The 20,523-nt window shown below is 44.3% G+C and overlaps 1 protein-coding gene across 1 annotated transcript; it reads right to left on the bottom strand.

Moving 5' to 3' along the window:
* Window positions 1-4,138: 4,138 nt before the first annotated feature.
* Window positions 4,139-5,908, bottom strand: BHLHE23 (basic helix-loop-helix family member e23). Its single transcript, XM_042884784.1, has one exon. It carries the CDS (start codon window positions 5,906-5,908, stop codon window positions 5,246-5,248), a length of 663 nt encoding a protein of 220 aa, XP_042740718.1. The 3' UTR covers window positions 4,139-5,245.
* Window positions 5,909-20,523: the final 14,615 nt, after the last annotated feature.

The following is a 20,523-nucleotide window of genomic DNA, read 5'->3' as shown; positions in this document are numbered from 1 at the left end:
TGGCTTTGAAGAAATGCTGGGAGTTACTCTGGGAAGCATTTAGCATTTCAGGAATAAACATTAACTCAAGTTTTACTGTTCGTAATTGCAGGAAACATTTAAAATGAATTGGATAATTTAAAAGCTGCATAATTATAAATAGAAAACATTAAGAGCTTGAGGTAATGTAAAAGAGTAAATGTAAAATGTAAATTTCCACTCTGAAAAGAATATATAGAGGTGAAGGGGGAACAACCATTCAAAACATTTGAGTGAATGGTGAAGATCTTCCAGATCTATTCTTTGTTTTGAATATTGGTTCCATTTTGTTTCTTTTTTTCCTTAATATTTTTCTTTTATAACTATTTTTCTTCTAAAGAAATCAAAACCTTTGCAAGCATATCTACTCTGATAGCAAAGCATTTTGTTATGTATGCGTTATGAATTTATTTTATGGAGGAGAACAACTGAATGAGAAGCATCCATGGAAGGACTGATTTAAACGTTCTAAATCCCTGAATTTTTCATCTCCCTTTGAACGGGATGCCAAAGGGGATTACAGATAAAGACATATCACAACCAAATTTACATTACTAAAATTACTGTAATCAAGAGTCTTTTCTAGCCTTAATCAGGATTAGAGAAAACAAAACAGAGTTTACTGTACAATACTAATCAAAATTCTACCAGACAACGGAGTAATAGCAGTACTGAAAATCAGAGATATGGCTTGGTGCATTCTAGTATTCTTTCAAAATCTTTCCCTTTGAGATGTGAGCAGTGCTTGCTCTGCTGATGGTTCGTACGGTAGGCAACAAGCACAAGTAAAAATCATGCTGCAAAGTTTCAATAACACTGCAATATCAAATCTTCAGGAGCACGCACAGGAAACACTTGTTTGAATGCATCTCCTGAATTGCAAGCACAGTAATTTGAGTGGTAACAAAGCGGCAGGAAAGCTGCTGTCCAGAGCTCAGCCTTCCATCGTGCACTGCAGCTCTTCTGCTCCTGTGCTGGCAGTAAGCAGGCTTGCTGGCGAGCTGTGGAGGCTTTTAAGTGTAGTCTTTATCCACCATGCCCTATGCTTTTCAGTTCTGCTACAAGGCTAATGCGGTAAAGGGATCAAGCTTGCACAGATTTTCCTGGTCCGGTGGAGCCTCTTACAGAGGGCAGCGTTGTGCTGGTTTCAGAAAGCACCACTGAGCTCTGGAGCATCAGGTCCTATCTTATTTTCACTAACATCACCAGAAATATCACCAATTAGTAACACAGCAGCAGAATTGGACCCTGCATTTGTTTCATTCCCGTAATGTGCCAACTTCTTTTTTGAAGTGGAAAAAAATAGAAAAGTAGATGTAAAGAACGACCCTGCAAATGATCTGAGAATAATGATCAATTGCTTCCTAAAGCCTGGGAAATGAGATCAGCAAAGCAACAACACAGATATTATGATGGCCCATCAGAAAAACAGCACAAGGACTGAAGAGCAAGGAAAACTGCAGGATTCCCATGGCTTCTTCCTGGAAACAACTGGTTTAACTGTTTGCTGGTACCTGAGGAAGGCAGGTGCAGCATCCTTAAACCTGTTGCTTTGCAGTATTTGGTTCAACAACATTTTATCTCGCAAGCTCAAGATATCATCAGATTGTTAATGCCAAACCTGGGCTGATGCGGGGCAAACTGACAGCAGCTTCCAAGTTCCTCTTACTAATGTTACACTGATTGATGAAACTTTTGTTGTGGTCGGTGACTGGAAGAACTAGAGAAGCAACAAGCAGGTGGGCAGCATCTCCTCTTTCCATCTCTTCCTAATGAGACTGAATCTGGCTGTTTTTGGAATTTAAAGAAAAACTGAGTGAGGTTAGAAAACAATATATTATCTTTAATTAAAGATTAATTGGCAATGTCTTTTTCTGTCAAGTATGAACATACAGGATAACAGGTAGATTAGAACACATGATCTGTATTTCAGTTCCATCCGAGCACACCCCGTAAGTCCTTTATAAAAAGCAAGCAGGAATCTTAACAAGGACGTGAGAGCAGAAAAAGAGATTTCAGCATTTTGAAGTTCTTCCTTTATATTCTCTGAAACACTAGCCGAAAAAATAGACACAAAACCTTCCGTGGAACACAATATATATATATATATATTTCATATGCCAATGGGGAAAAACCAACTGAGAAGTAAGTCGTGGGATCTCCTCACCATAACCACGCACACCTGCAGGGTTAACAGCGATGCTTCACACACACAAATGCAATGGCCAGAAGCCTGGCTTACCGCCTCAGCAAAGCAGTGCTGGGCATTCATTTAGCAGCAGTATTAGCTGAACAAATACAAAACAAATGAACAAAACAAAACAACACAAAGCGTGCATCACGTCCAACTAGATGCCTTCCTGTCAGCAGGAAACACGGAGGGCTCTGTATGGGTTCCAGCTCTGCATAAGAGTGAAAATTCTGCAAGCCCACAGCAGCTGGAAACAACTCCCAGAAGTGAACTTTCACAATGAGCTGGAATCCAGTCAGCTGCAGTTCAGCAGTACTTTGTTGCAGGCAGGACTATGAACGGGTTTCCTTCCATTTTGAAATTAATTACTCTTTAAAGTAGATGTTCATAATTATTTACGAGTTTCTGTAGTATTGCTTTGATAATTTCTACATTCCTGTTTTCAATAGCTTGCCTTTAACAGTACTTATTCAAGCTTTCTGGTTTTTTTTTCTTTCCCTATTAAAGCTTTCTTAAATAAAAGCTTTAACTTCTGCATTTGAAATTAATTAATCACTTAATTCAAAGTGGGTTCTCAAAGAGCCTTCATAATATTTCAAGGACCCTCTGAAGGTTGATTTTAGGATTCCAGGTAGATATGGCAATATAAGCAGGCTTTTTTTTCTCAAGGAAATTGCAGAAGTTAATCACTGTACTAAAAATGATTGTTCCAAAAATAACTGTAAGACTGTGGAGACTTTTCTCAGCTCGGAAATTACAATGAGACACTTCTCAATATAATTAGCTGAGAAAAAAAAGCAATTATAAATTCCATTGTTACAATTTTTTCACCAAAACAAACTCATATTTAATATGAAGCTGTTGAATATTTCATACTCCAACTATTTCAGTTGTGGTGAGAACTGAACAATTCAACCATTTGCCATTTAAATATTCACAACTGTTCAGTTTTCAACGATTTTAAACAGAATTAATGAACGTCTAGATAAAGATCATGATTCCCTCCTCCAAATAGTTTCTGACAACAACTCAGCCTGCAAAATATCGAATGACTGTTGCTGATTTGCAGCTTCCAGTCATTTGTGCTTCAGTATTGGCTCTGGTTGACTTTCACTTCATCAGATGCCTTTTAAGAATAATTTCAAGAATTTCTGAATGAGGTACGACAGATAAACTTTCCTGTTAAAAAAGAGGAAGGTACAAGAATGGAAATAAGCAAGACCTAATCTCAAGTATGCGTTTGTGAATGAAGCTGAATCACACATTCATTTTCCAAAACAAAAAGTCTTTTGGATAGGTATTAATTAAAACGAAGTGCCACAGACAAGTGGCTTGAGAGAGACGGCAGTCCTTTTCAAATTAGCATAACACTAACGACAGCCATGGAAATTGGTTTAATAACCCTAAATAGTTACACCCCACTCCTAACACAAATGGCCATGGACAGCTCGAGCCCCTCAGGCTGCAACTGTACCAGTTTATGTGCTTGCTCTGACACAGGGCGGGTATTCCGATCTGAACAGAAATCACTGAATGTACTTCAATTACGATTATATAATCATTAGTGAAGCACACAAGGCACCAAAGCATTAAATATAATAAAACAAAACCAAAGTAAACCAGCACAGCGACATTAAAAACTTGGCCAGCAAAGTACCCACTTGGTAACTTGCACTAACACAGTCAATACTTGGCAAGATTATTCATTAATTGTGACATTAAGTGGCCCAAACCACACGCAGGTCTAGGATCAAGTTGCAAACAGAACAGAAGACCAAGCCAAAGGGATGAGCAGAATCTTTTAGCAACTTCCTTCCCTGCCACGTTTCACATGAGAATCCTGGGAGCTACGTTCTGTGCTAGAGCAGCCCCTTCTAAACACAGCTCCAGTGCTGGGGGCAAGGCATTCTCCAGCAAGAGCTGAAATACACAACCTAAATCTGACATACTTACAGGCTGCTTAACTGTAAATGTCAGGTGTGAGCACCTTTTGGGCGCTTGGGATTCATGAAACAAATTGCAGAGAAATCCCAAATCCCTGCTGATAAGGAGCTGAATGTCCAAAAGGTTTTCAAAGTACGATTGTTCACCTAACTTCACACTGGTACCCTGCGAAGCACTGCTGCAGCATCTCTTTAACTGACTTCAGCAGGGGCTGTGCTCTGACTACCAGCTGGCTTTAGAGACATGTAGGACAGAGAAAACAGTTATTCATGTCTTTTATTTATTATAAATACATATAAATATGTTAAGTGACTTTTTTGTTTGTTTATCATGATGAGCAAAGGCTTTGGAAAACCTGGAAAACTTAACCACGCTGAGAAACAGGCAAAAAGCAGGCATTAGCATACAATCAAGACTCCCCTCAGTTCAAGAATTTCTTTTTTTTTAAAGCACAAGACTGCATCTTATTTTGAAGCATCTGTAATTTTATCAGGGGCACCAAGCTTCCTCCTTCCCACAAGCCGAGCAAATGACATTTGCACTGGGATTCGTGGGCACAATCAAACCCCATCTGGCTACATAGGAACCCCTCTAGTTTACGTGCGATTCTGAAACATTGCATAGCTTGGGGGCTGGGTTTTGTTTCTTCTAAGCTGTTTCGAACCCAGATCAACTATGGCCCCCAAAAAATCCCACTGAGGTTTCCACCTCCAGATCTTCCCCCCTCTCCGTGATTCTGGAGTTCAGTTTAAGAACTGCTCAAGAACTTCACAAGCAGAAATGTTATGTGCACAGTCCACTAACAGCACGGGAAGGAAACGACTCTATGGATGAAGCTGCACAGGGGGAGAACTAAACGGAGTTAGTAACGAGTGTGCTTTTTGGGTCAGTGTAATGGCCAAATGCTTCCAATATGAGGTCCAGGAGGAAGTATACAAGAAATGAACAAAAAAAAAAAAAAGAAAGAAAACCCAGACTTAACTGATGGTAGGAAGCCAGGGCTGATGGTGGTGGGAAAAAAAGCACGGAAGGAAAAAAAAAAAAAAAAGAAAAAGAAAAAAAAACCGAGAAGAAGCCCGGAGAAGGCAGAAGTCAAGGCTTGTCGCTGCAGTGTTTGCAGAGAGCGGAGGCGGCTCCTGTGAAGGCAGTGCATTTCTCGGGGCAGCCGGGCAAGGCCGTGCCGGTGAAGGGATACACGGCCGTCTGTCCGAAGGGGTTGAGGGTGGCGGGCAGCGGGGCGCTGAGGGCCTGGCCCTGGTTCAGGTAGGCCACCAACCGCCGCATCTCCTCCAGAGCCTGCGCCTGCATGAGGATGTAGTTCTTGGCCAGCAGCAGGGTGGCGATTTTGGAGAGTTTCCTCACCGAGGGGCTGTGGGCGTACGGGATGACGGAACGCAGCCCGTCCAGCGCGTCGTTCAGGTCGTGCATCCGCCGCCGCTCCCGCGCGTTGATGCTGAGGCGCAGCGAGCGCTGCTCCTTGGGCTTCTTGCCCAGCGCCGCTGCCTTCAGCTTGCCCTCCCTCTCGAAGGCCGCGCCGCCCTTCACCCCGGCCTCGAAGCCGTCCTCCTCGTCGCCGCTCTGCTCGCCGCTGCTCTCCGCCGACTTGCCCAGCGCCCCGGGGTGGAAGTCCGCCCCGCCGCCCCCCGCGTAGGCGCCCCGCGGGCCCTCGGCGCCGCCGTAAGCGAAAGCCGACGGGCCGTAGCCCGGGGCCAGCGCCAGGTACGCCTCGCCGCCCAGCGACTTGAGTTCGGCCATCGCCGCCGCCTCAGCGCCGAAAAGAACCGAGAGGAGGCGGCCCCGCCGCTCCGCGCTGAGGGCGGGCAGTGAGGCAACGGCGGCCCCGCCGCCCTTTTATATAGCGGAGAGCGGCCCGGCGGGATTCCCCCGCCGTCCAATCAGAGGGCAGCGAGGGGCGGCGGGCAGCGCCCCGCTGCGGGCACCGAGCGCCCCGCGGCCGCCAGCCTCGAGGCGGCGGCGCCTGAGGCAGCGCGGGACGGGGCGTCTGTGGGTGGAGGGCGGGTGCGCGCAGGAGTGCGTGCTGTAGTGGCATTGCGCCGTTCCCCTGACACAAATCGTGACAGCGGAGCGCACACGCGAGGTACATAGCTGGGAAAGCAGCTCCAGCCCCGCGCTCATGCTACTCCAAGGACTGCACTCAACTGTGTGGCTGTAAGGGAGTCTGTACTTCACAGAATGGCCAGGGTTAGAAAGGACCTCAAGGATCATGAATCTCCAGCCCCCTGCCACATGTAGGGCCACCAACCTTCACATTTAATAATAGATCAGGCTGCCCCATCCAACCGGTCCTCGAACACCTCCAGGGACGGGGCATCCACAGCCTCTGGGCAGCTGTTCCAGCATCTCACCACTCTCATAGTAAAGAACTTCCTCCTGACATCCAAGCTAAATCTTCTCTCCATCAACTTCAAAGCATTTCCCCTTGTCCTGCAGTTATCTACCCTTTCAAAGAGTTGATAAGTGGAGTGTTATCAAAGTGTTGATAAGTGTACTTGTGGAGAGGGGGGTCCTCCCGCAGCAGGAACGGCCTGGGCTGAAAAACCGGGGTTAAAAAAGGCAGTGAAAAATGAGTGGGAACAAAAATAGTGTCATGGTCATGGAAAACCAGAGAAGCGAACACCCCCTCATCCTCACACTTGGGACCACCAGTCACTAAGTGGAACGTGTTGCATTGGAGGCAGTTCTGCAAGGTCTTGACAGCGGTGGGCATGGCGTGCTGGTCTGGTGGCTCTAATGTGGGCGAGGATGACAGAGGAGGCACCTGATGTGGAGAGAGGTTTTCAAGGCAGAGCCCCCATCCAGTTCCATTTTCTTCAAAGGCTCACTGCGCTCCTTCGTTCCCTGTACCGGGAAAAGAAATGTGATCCTTTGTGACTCAGTCCAACTCTGAAGGGATTCTGTCCTTCCCTGTTATGAGTGCTGGTAACTGAGTGTGAAGCTCAGAAAGGAAACAACTCCCTTTTTCTTAACTGTTTCAGTTGCCTAGTGGCCTTCGGTGAGAGAAATCAGCCCTGCCATGACTGGGAGAAGGTCTGGTCCACAGGGAAATCCTATGGAGAACACCAGGTGGGCACTGGCAGTGGTGAGAGCTGCGTATCATAGAATCATAGAATCACAGAATCACAAGGTTGGAAACAACCTGCAAGATCATCTAGTCCAACCATCCTCCCGTCACCATCGCTACCGCAAGCACTAAACCATATCTCACAGCTCCTCATCCAGGCACCTCTTGAACACTGCCAGGGACGGCGACTCCACCACCTCCCTGCGCGGCCATTCCAGTGCCCGACCACTCTCTGAGAGAAAAAGTTCTTCCTTATGTCTAACCTAAACCTCTGGTACAACTTGTGGCCATTTTCTTGGGTCCTGTTGCCTGGGAGAAGAAGCCAAACCCCTCCTCATCACAACCTCCCTTCTGGAAGTTGTAGAGTGCAGTAAGGTCTCCTCTGAGCCTCCTTGAGACTAAACAATCCCTCAGCTGCTCCTCATATGACTTGTGCTCCAAACCCCACACCCTCACCCTCAGGCGTAGAGAAGGATAAGGAGGGTGTTTTGCCCTGTGTTCCTGCACTGAGATGAAAGAGAAAGACCAATTTGTACAACAGGAAGAGGTCCCAATTTCAATTTTTTGGTGTTTTTTTTGGGGGGGCATCTGGGGCCATGTCTTGTGCCTGCTTGGATGGGATGCAGCATGTGTGCTGACACAGAGGTACAGCAGGTGGATATTGCTCAAAGGCAAATGCAACCAGTTGATGCAGATGTACCTGGTAGGTTTTTTACAGAAATAAACACTAGCTTGAGTGTTAACATGACACAAGGATTATCCAGAATGTGTTCTGTTTTTATCAGACCCTCTACCTAGTGTAGTTAGCCTGTCCTCTTTCCATCACCTCCCTTTCTGCAATGTGCTAACATGAAATGACGAGCTTCTCTCTTCCTTCTCCACATCAGAGTCAGGAGTGCTGAGATCTGCAGTGACAGATGCACACTCACTCGTAGTAGCAGAGCTGCCTCCTGAGGATGAGGCTGTTCCCTCTGTGCATGTAAATCTGGAAGACTGTGTTTCCACATTTCGGAATGGCAGAGTACATAAGATTAGGTGCTGTGAAGCCTGGCCCTCAACCTGCACACAAGTTTTGACCATCATATTTTCACTGATTTTCTCTTACCTTGCCTCTGGCATCTGAATCTACAGTCATGTCTCTTCTTTGCTGCCCTTATCGGACTTATCAGACCATGAAGACCAATTACTGGTTTTAGTCACTTAATTGTTTTATGAGATTTGGACCACTCAGCTACTCCTGGGACAGATCACTGTACACATTCACGGTGACTTTCAAATACAGGTGAGCACAGCGTAACTTCGTTCACCTCTGGGATCACTCCAAGACTCCAAGTGACAATAGACGACAGAGGAGGTACTAGAAAATTATCACTGGCGTAAATCATTCCCATGAAAATGATGTGCAGGGACTGCTAAATGCAGATTGTCTCCTGCTGGAGATGATTTACCTTTTTTGCAATGTGCTGAGATCTTGCAATGAGAAGGACTGGCTGTGTGACACCATTATAGGAATTCTAATGATAAAGACTCAAGACAAGTAGTGCTAACTTTCTAAGCATGCCCTGTAATGCTGAGAGAAGGTGTGGACTGAAAATTAGAAGTAAAAGCTTTTCATGCAAGCTTTTGTAGTACTTTGATAAATAGGTGAGTTCTTTAAGGATTTTATCAACTACAAGAGAACAGGATTGTTGCCTTATATAAACCCAAAATACATGTCTTAGAGAAATCATCTGAAGCCTGTATGAATCTGAAATCAAATGCACATGGAAGGATTTATTTTGGACTTCTCGCTCACATTTCAGTTGTGAATATCTATCTTTGAAAATTTTCAGTGTTTTCTCTTTGAGAACTGCTTTGGCTGCTATCAGAGAAAAAGGAACATCTGATTTGGGGTTTAACACATCAGACTAGAACAACAACAAAAAGAGAAGACAAAATAAATAACAAAAAGGGGTAACTCATGGAAGAACACTGAAGAAAATTCTCTCTTCCAAGTGGTTACACTGGCTAGCATCTGAATGCCTTGAGAACAGGAATGAGATAAGGCTAAGCTATGGAGCACTGATCTTTACTCAGAGCCACGTGTTACCTAGCACACAATAGATAAACGACCTCAGAGTTTGCCTAGGATCTATGACTAAAGTGATTAAAAGAGTTGCAGTGACTGCCACAGTCAAACAGTAGTCATTTTGCTGGATTTTGCATTAGCAGTGTTTTGACAGGGGACCAGTTCACAAATGGATATTGTTCTATTAGAAAAGAGGAGAGAAATTCCATGCCCATCCTTACCAGCCAGATTATTGTGTTAGAACAGCAACAAAACAGGACCTCTTGAAAACCGACCGGGAAGAAGGGTGTTTGATAGAAACGGTACGAACCTGCGCTGGAAAGTCCCACGGTGACACCTAGCGACCAGCAGAGCCCAGCAGCCCACCTGCACCCATCCCTCAGACTCAGAGACCCAAAAGCCCGACAGGTACAGCAAGCCCCACGAGTGGTTTGGGGCTGGAACTCCACACCCTGAATTTTGCATACCTTCCCTGTTCCAAGTGGCTGCTGTCACTGCAGTCTTTGAAGGTTTTTCTTCTATTCAAACAAATACATGGGCAGCAGAATGTGTTTGAGCATCAAGCTGGGGGAGTGAGATAGTCTTGTGCTTAGAAAAAATGGTACTGAAATGAGTGGAGTCATTCTGCCCTGCTGAGTGAACACAGTCCACTTCTTCCCTCTGGTGTAATGGTAGAAAATGGGCAAGAAAAATCCGGGAGAAGAAGCACAGTTTATGGCAATGCTGTGCTGGTTCTGGCTATTTGCAAATTGTGGGTTGGCTGAGGAAAGAAACTCAGAGCACTTCCCTGCATGTGGCAGGGGGGTTGGAGATTCATGACCCCTGAGGTCCCTTCCAACCCTGGACATTCTGTGATTCTGTAATAGATCAATACTTTGCAGGGAAAAGCAGGCAGACCTCAGCCTGCTGGTCTGCTGGTTTGTTATTTCTGCTGAGTTCTGAACTATCGCTTGTCCATTGTGCTGCTGGGTCTTCTGGGAAAAGATCCCCAAAAATGCAGGGACACTCTTTGTGTTGTAAAAAGGGAAGATCTTATGGTTAAGGCACAGGACTTTGGGCATCCTGCTCTCGATCCTGCCCGAAGCTCACTTAGGTGCTAAGAAGAGGTTTGATTCTGACTGTAAAACCTGCCTGAGATGTTTGGCGCTGTGCAATGAGTCAGTGCTTAGAGCCACGGCGGCTGTGCTAATTATTCATTCATAATACTATGAAGGACAGTGAAATTTTTCTTTACTACTCGATCCTGGAAAGCCCACTGGAGTTAAATAAATGCACCCTGAAGAGTTTCAACACAACGAAACGAGCAGTATTGTGTCACTCTTCAGTGAGCACCAGCAGCAGTTCCCCAAGGGCGAGCAGGAGACCTTCCAATGGTGAGCAAGCAGAGCTACGTGCAGCCTGGAAGGTTATTTTGAGGCAGTTCTTTTTTTTCTTTTTTTTCCTCCAAAATTTGTTATAAAAGTAGAAGCCTCTGTGATAGAATTTGCTTACGCGCTCAGATGCTCACTTGCGTATTCAGACACTTCTTTCCCTTCGCTAGGTGGCAGCAAGGAGACGGCTATAAATTTGGAGGATTGCTTTCTAAAAAGAAATATATATATATATATTTAATACAGCGTACAGAGTTCATAACTGGCTTGCTGTTTGAATGCATTAATTGAGCAGTCCCTGCACACACACCACTCTCGGAGCAAATTTGCCCAGTGCAGCAGCGGTGCTGCCTGAAAAGTCTACCTGTGCGCAGCTCCGGGACTCGGTGTGCAGCGCCGGAAGATTACCCGGTCTGCAGTTCCCTCTGCTGGTAAAACGTCTGCTTGCAGGAGGCTCAGGCTGAGCTGCACCCTTTGCATTCTTGCTACAGCTCTCATTGTTACTTTTGCTAAGGAAAGCGCTGTGCATGGTTATTGCCACACATCACCGCATGGAGAAGGAAGCACATATTTCAGGAAAAGTTAATCAGGAAAAATACTCGTGCAAAGCTATATCCCAGGGCATGAAACGTCCCCTAAAGAGCAAAAAGAAACACACAGGACCCCAAGAGCCCTAGAAAAGGGTTGCTCTGAGGAAATCAAAACAACTGCTAAGCTCAGCCCCTTTCTAATGCTTGCCTTCCTCTGCTCTTTGCAACTCTGATGCCTCCGAGCAGCAGCTCTCCTATCAAGTCACTGTGCCTTTTGGAAGCTCTAAGTAGATGTCCCTTCCAAGGTCTTCTCCTGGCTTCAGGAGCTGCATGCCACCAGCGTGCTGGTGAAAAAGCACTGATGGCTGCGATGGCAGGCAGGAGGAGAGGACATGCCAAGCTGGATGAAGGTGCAGCCATGGTTTGGGTAGTGGGGTGTGCAGGGTGAATATCAATGCACCGTCAGGTTGGTACTGAAGAGAGACTTCTGTCATGTCCTGAGCCCACAGTGGAAGTGCAGCACTCCGTTGCTTCTAAGACACTGACTTCTCCCATCAGTTGTGCCTGCCTGGCTCTCCCTTTCTGCAGAACTGACCCATGCATTAGGAAAGGTGATGCTTGAGAGGCCTGGATGTGACAAGTGCCTTTTAGGAAAAATTGAGAGGGAGAGATGTCCCAGTGCGGCTCCAAGCTGATAAAGGATGCAAGACTCATTGCTATTCACAGAAATGGGGCATGGCTATCTATCAGAAAAGTTTTAGAGTAGGGATTTGGGTTCAGGATAAGGTCTAGACTTCTTTGCCGAAGACAAATGATGTGTTCCCTCTCCTGACTTTCACAGGATGGAGATTTCTGCACTGCTGGGTTTTTTCAATTCCCTCCTGCAATCTGAATATCCCAACCTAACGAGTGTGGGAAAAGTTGGCTGTTCCAATAAGACGGGGGAGCAGTCGAAAATGGATTAAGAAGGGATTGAATGTGTCTTGTGAGAGCTTGGCTATTGATTTCTAACCCTCCCATTCTGATGTTATTGCAGAAATGATTTTCTTCTGCACCATGTAGAGATTAAATATTAATAAATAGAAAATTAAAAAAAAAAGAAAGGGTGGGGTGGGGGAAGACTGAGTCCCAAGACATTCTGCAGCACAATTAAAAAGCAAATGAAGGATTTCTAGCATGAAAAACTTTGTTTCCTCAAGTTTTCTTGAGCTCAGAGTAGAAACATCTGGTGAGATCATTTGTAATATTTCTCTGTAGTGTTTTGTAGCAAGGTCATGTGAGTTTGAGTGAGTTTCTGTTGCTACAGAACAGAAAGGATGGAGATTTACTCAGATCCCATTCATCAGTGACCCATTTATTCACTGATGATGAAGTAAGGGGGAATGTGCAGGTCTGCTCTGCCTTCACTCACTCTGCACCCTGCAGTCAGACTAAATTCCATTAGGTGTCTATTTATTATTTAACAAGAGGAGATGGATGTCCAGGCACACCGAGATGATTTTTATACCCCAGACGTTTCACTTCTCACAAATACTGAGCTGCTGCTTCCATGAGCCCTGTGGCTCCCAAGTGAAACCCATGTCCTTGAGGTCCTGAAGCAGGAGAGAACGGGTGACATTCGCTTCTAACGTGCAGAATTTACAAGGAAAACTGCTTGTATGAACTTTGCAGTTCTCATGATGCCTCGTCTCCTTCCTCATTCCAGGCAAGTTGGGCAGTAAATGAATGGAAAAAGAGTGTGATGAGAATATCCCATCCAACTTCTACAAGTTCAGTATTCTTTCTGCAGCATAGAATATGCAAATAAATAAATAGAATATGCATATATATAGAATATGCAAATAAAAGTCTGAAGGCATTAAATATGGAAGACCATTATTTTCTAAGGGAGTTGCTATCATGAATAACTTGCTAGGGCTTGCTTGGGTCTTATGCAAAGGCTGTAGCAATACATTTGTCTGCCACCCATCATTCATGATCTCTCCCAGTACCCTAAAAGGTTGCTTATGTTGCCATGTGCATTGTGCAATAGAGATAAAATAAGATCTGTGCACAATCTGTTATGCTTTTCCTTTCCCCCCCCCCCCCCCTTCTCTTTCTGTCTTTAGAGCTCTTGCAGTATTCACAGGAAAGGGGAATTCTGCTTTCAAAATGTGAGACTGCAGGAACCAGCTCTGAACTTGATGGTTCCCTGAATAATACTGCTTTCCATGTCAACCTGTATCATTGCAGCATTCTTACTTCCAAGAGCAGCATAATAGATTGCAGATTTCATGGGCATCCCTCAGCCTTCAAGCTCCGGTTGCAGGCAACTAGGTTGCACCAGACTCCTCACTTCCCACAGCCCTGGTGGGAGATTCTGGAGTGATTTTGTGATGCTGGCTGCTTTTTTTTTTTTGGCAGTGTTTTGTGCCAAATACATGGAGAAATGGATGCCCTGGGCTTCAGATTCTGCTGTAGGGTTGAGCAGATGGGGCTCCACTCTTCAGTCCTTTGCAGATTTGTTACATGCCTGAGGTCATCCAGGTCCTTGAAATCAGTGGGAGTCAGGAAGCTAAAGGTTTGTCAGACCCTGCTTATAAAGTGCTGGAGCTTCTGTGGCTTAACAAATGACAGCCTGTCAGCAAGGCTGGAGCACCTAATCACAGGCACGCTTCATCTGCTCTGAAAATAAAACATGTTGCATTGGAGTGTGGTCCGAGAATGCTTGTGTGGACAGTTATTAGGGATCAGCTGATGGGTGGTAACCTGTAACCCCGTAACCCCGTAAGCCACAGTAAATTGCTTTCTGTTATTTCACATCCTCTCAGTTGCTTTCTGTGCTTCAGTTCCTGATCTTCGAAATAGCAGTGTTTGCAGTCCTGGGGTCTGAGAGGATCACACACAGATGACTGTAAAACACTGATACTGCAGATAGTGATGATGCCCCATAGACATTCTGTGGTGTTGCCTGCTGGGATAGTACAGTAATAGAAAAAAAGTGAGTAAATGCCCTTCCTGGGTGTATAAACAAACTGTGCAGATTATCCACCACGTCGCACCTAGGTTTAGAAGCACCATACGGCACTGCTTGGCAGACACTTGGCAATATTTAGTGACTATGTTAGCTATAAATAATGGAATTACAGAGGGTGTGAGAAAGCAGCACCTCCTCCCATCTGCCCCCTTAAGGGAAGCAAATGCTTTGCTATAACACTGTTCCCTGAGAGCTAGAACTTTAGCAAATAAGGGTTGTTAATAAGATTTCATTTTCTCACTAATGCTGTGGTGCTACATTATTAATTTAAAACTGTATTTAGCCTGACATGCTAAAGTGCTAGGCCTCATTATTAATGCATAAACCCATGCCTCTGTTGTTTAATTAAACACCATGATTATGAAGTTCTGATGTGGTTTAATGATAGCAGGCTGGAGTGGCAGAACATTCCTGTGCTCAGATCTCCCCCATGCCGCCTCCTGCCGCGCTGTCCTTTCATTTCCATGTAAAATCACAAATGCTGTTGTTGTTCTGTGAATAAACACCACAGCATGGATGATTTTGGTCTTTCCAAGGTGCCATAGGATTGTATTTTCATTTCCCCAGGCTTATCTTCTTACTGACCGAAGATTTCCATCCTCCTTCATTTTAATGCCTTTGAAGTGAAGTGTTTCTATTTCCCCAAAAGAATATGTATTAAGAGAACCTAGGAAAGTCAGAAGTTTATGACTGATGCCAAGGGAGCAGAGTCTCACCTGAAAGAAGAGACCCAGAGTAGAATACTAGACCAGTGCTGTGTATGTCTATTTAAACCTGGCTGTTTCTAAACAGCTGTTGTCTTGGAGATGCACCTTGGTCAAGGGAAGATGATGGAAAGATGATTTTGTACTGAAGCACATAAAAATTACATGGATCTAAACCAGGATGACAAACCACTTGGACTTTTTGTTTTCCTTGCTTCATTTTCTCCACTCCCGTCCTTCTGAATTTGACTCAGGAGTTCTGGATCCATTCGTGCAGCCCAGAATTTGTTATATTCTCCTTTTCAAGACCCAGAGTTTCTGGGTATTTTTGAGTGGTTTTATTTTACTATAAATCCTCTCCTTTCTCCCCTGAAAATTTGGCTTCATCATCTTACTCCTCCCTCTTCCTCGTGACAATTCTTGCTGAACAGCAGCTCCCCCAACCTACTTGCAGAGCCTCCTACTTTATTGACTTGGAGTAAGATTAAACATATTTTTATGTACTTTCCCACTTAGTAAGGATTTCAGCAGCTCAGCCCTCTGTGCCTCTGTTTCTCTCCATACCCCTTGCCCGTTTTTCTGTTCAAACAGGAAGCTCTTGGCTCTGGAGCCCTGCCCTTCTAAAACTGTGGGGTTCTCCCTCTCTTTGGAAGGCTTTGCAAACCAGGTGACACCAACTTCTTGGCTCAGCAGAGCCCGAATTCTGTTTCAAACACATCTCTGATTCTTCTCCTTGTGCCTCTCAAAGAAAATTGTTGCTTCTACTCAATCTTTGTGTTCTTGCGCTGGAAGTGAGTGCACAGATCTGTTCTCTGCAGGTACAAATACAACAGAAGTATTACCAAGCTTAGTTCTTCTAGTAGATTATTTTTAAAATGTATGTGTTCAGCAAAGTAACCTTCCTCTAACAAAGAGATGACCTTCCTGCATTTACGTTGCGCTTGTTGCTAGGATTTAGATCTTTGCTGAAAGCTGTTATTTCTCTAAAGTACAGAAGAAAGTGCATTTTCACCTCCATTTGGGTAAACTGTCATTTTCTACTGTTCACTGCTTTTCTCACCACGGAATAATAATTTGAGGTTCACTGTGTGTGTGTTTTTTAAGTGAATGCATTCCAGAAGCGTAGCAAGGCCTGGAAAGTCCTCTGTGTTTGCTGGTAGGAGGAGGGAAAAGGCTTCTGAAATATTTAAGGTTGCTGAGCACTGCAGTTGCTCAGCTTCCGCCATCAAATCACATTCAGTTTAGGAGGGTCATGCAGGTATTTTATAATTGTTCACAAAAAGCAGCCACTGGGTAGCTGAGAAGCTGTACGTGTGTGCATAATGTATTATTTTTTGGTGGTAGCACTGGCATCCATGGGAAGCCACTTTTGGTAGATTTAAGAGGATTCTGTCCAACTGTGTTACCAATGAACAACAGAAATAATCTAATATTACTCTTTGTATACCTGTGTTACCAGCGCTATTACAAATCATTCCATTAATATGTGGTGCAGGAGGAACTAAACACTGCAGATGCATTGGGCTGTAACAGAGAAAGTTAGACACCTGTATGCAGATCAGTGCATGAGACATAGAAACCAGTATCTTCCCTCGAACCATTTCTTGTCTTAGTTTCTGTAGACTAAAAGAACAAGGGCCAGCCAAGTCAATGGGAATAGCCCCTCTTTATGTCCTCTTTTTCCGTCTCATGTGCACTCACAACAGAGAGAGCAATCGATGCTTTAAAACAACTGAAATTTACCAAGTCCAAATCCTTCCTATCCAAGAGATCATGAATGCTGCTGGATCAGAAGCCCTTGGTTAAGCAGCTCCTGAAAGTCTATCAGAAGTTTATTAGTATGGTATTTGATCTGGGTAAGCACATAAATACACAAATTGAAATGCTGTTTTTTGTTTGTTTGTTTGTTTGTTTGTTAATGTATTATTTTTTAATAATAATAGGTTGGGAGTTTTCTAGGAAGAAAGGTAGGACTGCCACATTTCATTGTGTCACTGGGTTATAGTTTCATCATTGTCCTCTGCTTCACTTTTTCAACAATTTATTTTAAGCACAAAGAACACAGTATGTGAAAATCCAAAGGTTTGGGTCTTGTTCCACGTCTGGTTCTGGTCTTGATGCATGGAGATAGATTGAGTTAATCAAACTTCTCCACACTGCAGTGTAATCGGGTTTACAATTAGCTGAGGGCTGCAGGTCTCTGGCCTATCAGCTGTGTGAGAGGAGCTGTAATACAGCAGCTCTGCTGCCACACACTGGGAGTGCCTTGCAGACCAGATTGTCATAATGTGGCATGAAATTAAAGCGTGATGTTACTTGACAACAGAATTTCAATTTTGCCCTCCCTTCCCCCCCCCATTTTTCCCTTTAACAAAGTCTCTACCTAGAGATAGGCCTCCCTGTTGAGTTGCACCCACCTGCTCTAAGCTACATGGCTGCCTTCAAAAGAGTTTGTGATACCATTAAACCAATCTGTGTTCCATTACCGTCGTTCTGATATTCTCCCGCGTCTGCTTTCAATGGCAGATTATTTTGCTGTGAGGAGCTAATAAGCATACAGCTCTTAACTTGTTTCAATTCTTGCTCAAACGTATTGATTTCTTCTCTTCCTCTCTTCCCACAACATGGGACTTTCGCTGGCTCTCCTGGTTGTCAGCCCTCCTCCCTGTCCTGCCGCAGAGCCTTCCGTTCAGCTGAACAAACACTGTGGGGTGGAGAAGTTGCGCCAAGGTTTCCTTCCGCTCCCCCTCAGGAAAGGAAATGGGATTTAGAATTCTCCCTCCCACAAGCAAGTGAAGATCTTGTGAACAACAATAACAAGGCAAATTAATTATCTGGGTGTTGATGATGTTGTGTTGTTTAGGAAACCTGTCATCGGAAGAATTGAAAAGGAGGACATAATGAATCCAGAAGGGCTGGGAGGAAAGAGGGGAGGATCGGGTCAAGTGGATAATGGAGGATGTTATTTCCTCCTTGAACTGACCTGGAATCTAATCTAATTCAATGTACACCTTAGAAATCAATGGGTGGATGATGAAGCGTTCCCTGCAGCTATAAAGGAAGAGCTTGAGCATATGTTGGAGCTGGTGAGATCTGACTGTGCGATTGCTCCCAGGCTCAGCACAAGGCGCTGTTGGAGCGCCACAGGACAGGGAGAATCACACCCTGGGCTGAGAAGCCTGGCGAAGGGCTGGTCCTCCTGCACACAGCGAGAGGCTCCTGCAAAACCAAGGTCTGCCCTGTGATGACACTGTTGGCCTTCTATGGGCCGCAGTCATGGTTTCTGGTGATGTCTCAAGGTCTGGGAAGTGATCAGACCTGCTGCTGGTCTGTCTCTCCAGTCATGCTGGATTCCTCTCGTAAGTATTGTGCTTTTCTTTTTTTTTTCTCCAGCTTTGAATTATAACAATTGTTTGTGTTCTACCTCCTCCAGTATCAACTACTGAATTGGAAAACAAATTGTATTCACAGAACAACACCTGTAGATGGACTAAGAGGAGGGATTGTTGCCAGATAGAATTACATCTTCTAAATTTGCTTTATCTTCTGCCTGAAATAGCACAAAGCTACAATTCAAGGAGTTATTTGACGTATTTAATAAGAATAGTCTCCATTTAGTTATCAAACAAGGGAGGAAAATGAGCTCTGCTTATTAAGAAAACCCAACAAACTCCATAAACCTTTGTTCCCCATTGCTCTCCATTCTTTTTTCCTTTCTGCGTGGTGCTGAGCATCTCCTAAGGATTCGGCAATTATTCAGAAATTGACTCTGCTCCCATTGAAGGTGATTATTTCCTCCCTGCTGAAACCCACAAAAGCACAATCAGGTACACGACCAAGGTAGTTCTGAGCATTTGCATCCTATACAGGTTGGCTGGCAAACTCCTGTAGTTTTTCTGGAGGATAGCAGCCATTTATGGGCCAGGGGGGTGCGGAAAAAAATCAGTGAACTTTAAAAAGTAAAAATAAAAAAAAAGGGGGAAAAATCAAGCCTAAATAAATGGGGGTTGGGGAAATTTTCCTCCATTTGCTTGGGCATTTTAAGTTAAAAGCAGAGTGTAATCTCTGCAAATTGCTGCAAACATTTCCATCGCTCACTAATTCCTAGTAATAGAAGGCTGGAGTGTGGAATATCAATCAAAGGTCCCTTCTAGGAAGTCAGAATCTCTGTTTTCCCTTATTTTATTTGGCCAGAGTCTCTGGGACCGTACAGAAAAATGTTTGTGTATATATATATATATATATGTATGTGTATATGAATATTTATGACAAGCTTGCTAGTGACAGACCAGGCTGGCCCTGCAGGCCCAAAGGAATTAATGTAAATTCCAGCCAACCATGAAAACCCACTAGAATTGAACTGTATTTCAGCATGGTGGATAAAGCACATCAAAGAGCAGAATTTCTATAAGATAATTACACACAATGCAACTCTAATCACAGAAAGACTGTGGATATTGCTGATAAAGCATAATAAATCTTTTATGACTGTGCCTTGTTCTGCTGAATCAGCTTTCTGTTTCTACTGCACTGCACTCCAGATTCTTGCCCTTATTTATATATTTACAATTTTGAAAAACACATCAGCTACCAATTTACTGTAGTTGCTGTGAAAGGTTTGTGTGGGTTTATTTAGTTGTGGTTTCGTTTTGTTTTTTTTTTACCTTGTTGAAGTGCAGTTAGATCAACAACAGCAAAGAATTCCTCTCTCCTGCCTGGCAGGTCTGTGGAAATAAATGGTCTGTAGCTAAGAACACGCCTTTCTGCTGTATTTTAAGAAATTGGAATAATTTCAGTTTTGACAGCTCCAAGTGCTCAAAATTCAGGCTGCCTCCATCGTACTCTCTCTCCAGCATCAGGAATTCATCTCAGCATCACGGGAGGGTTGGGACAGGCAGAGACCTCTGGAGAAACCCAGTCCAAGCTCCTGCTCCAAGCAGGGCCACCAACAGCCCATGACTGCATCTCTTCAGGCTTTGAATGTCTCTGAGGATGGAGACTCCACAACATCTCTGGGCAAATGGCTCCAACCTTTGCCACCCTTGTAGGCACATTTTTATTTTATGCGTTTGAACAGGAATTACTGTAGTTTGTACTTTTTGTACTTTGTGTCCACTGCCCCTTGTTCCTTCACTAAACACCATTGAGAGGAGACAGATTCCATCTTCTTCCCTGCCTCCAGACGGGCATTTATATATTGATAAGTTCCTCTCTGATCCTTCCTGTGGCTGAACAGGCTCAAGAACACTGGAAGCAGAGATCACATGTGAGGGTTTGCATGCTCTTGATTTTCAAATCTGAAGAATTCTGAAGGTTTTCAGGCCTTGAACTCAACAAATAGAGGGTTTTGCTTTTAAGCATAAGTAGCAGTTTTCATTTAATTGCATGACTCCAGGAGCTGGGTCATTGACTGGCTCCCAAGTGTTCTCAGGGACGCCTTGAGTCCAAATATGTGGATCTCACTCACATATCGTAACACCATCTGAGCATCAACTGATGCATTATAGAAGGCCTCCTTGATGTTACTTAATGAAGAAGCAAAAGTTTGCCTTCTTCATGTGCATTTTGCCCTTCATTTGTCTTTCTGGCATATGGGCAGC

Source organism: Lagopus leucura, unplaced genomic scaffold, assembly GCF_019238085.1.
Source record: "Lagopus leucura isolate 7727_CA_CO unplaced genomic scaffold, USGS_WTPT01 Super-Scaffold_100045, whole genome shotgun sequence".
Lineage (NCBI taxonomy): Eukaryota > Metazoa > Chordata > Aves > Galliformes > Phasianidae > Lagopus > Lagopus leucura.
This window is presented reverse-complemented; position numbering and strand designations above follow the sequence as displayed.

Bases quoted from the DNA above. Each gene is read 5' to 3' on its own strand.
- BHLHE23 (XM_042884784.1), bottom strand. From the start codon at position 5,908: ATGGCCGAACTCAAGTCGCTGGGCGGCGAGGCGTACCTGGCGCTGGCC.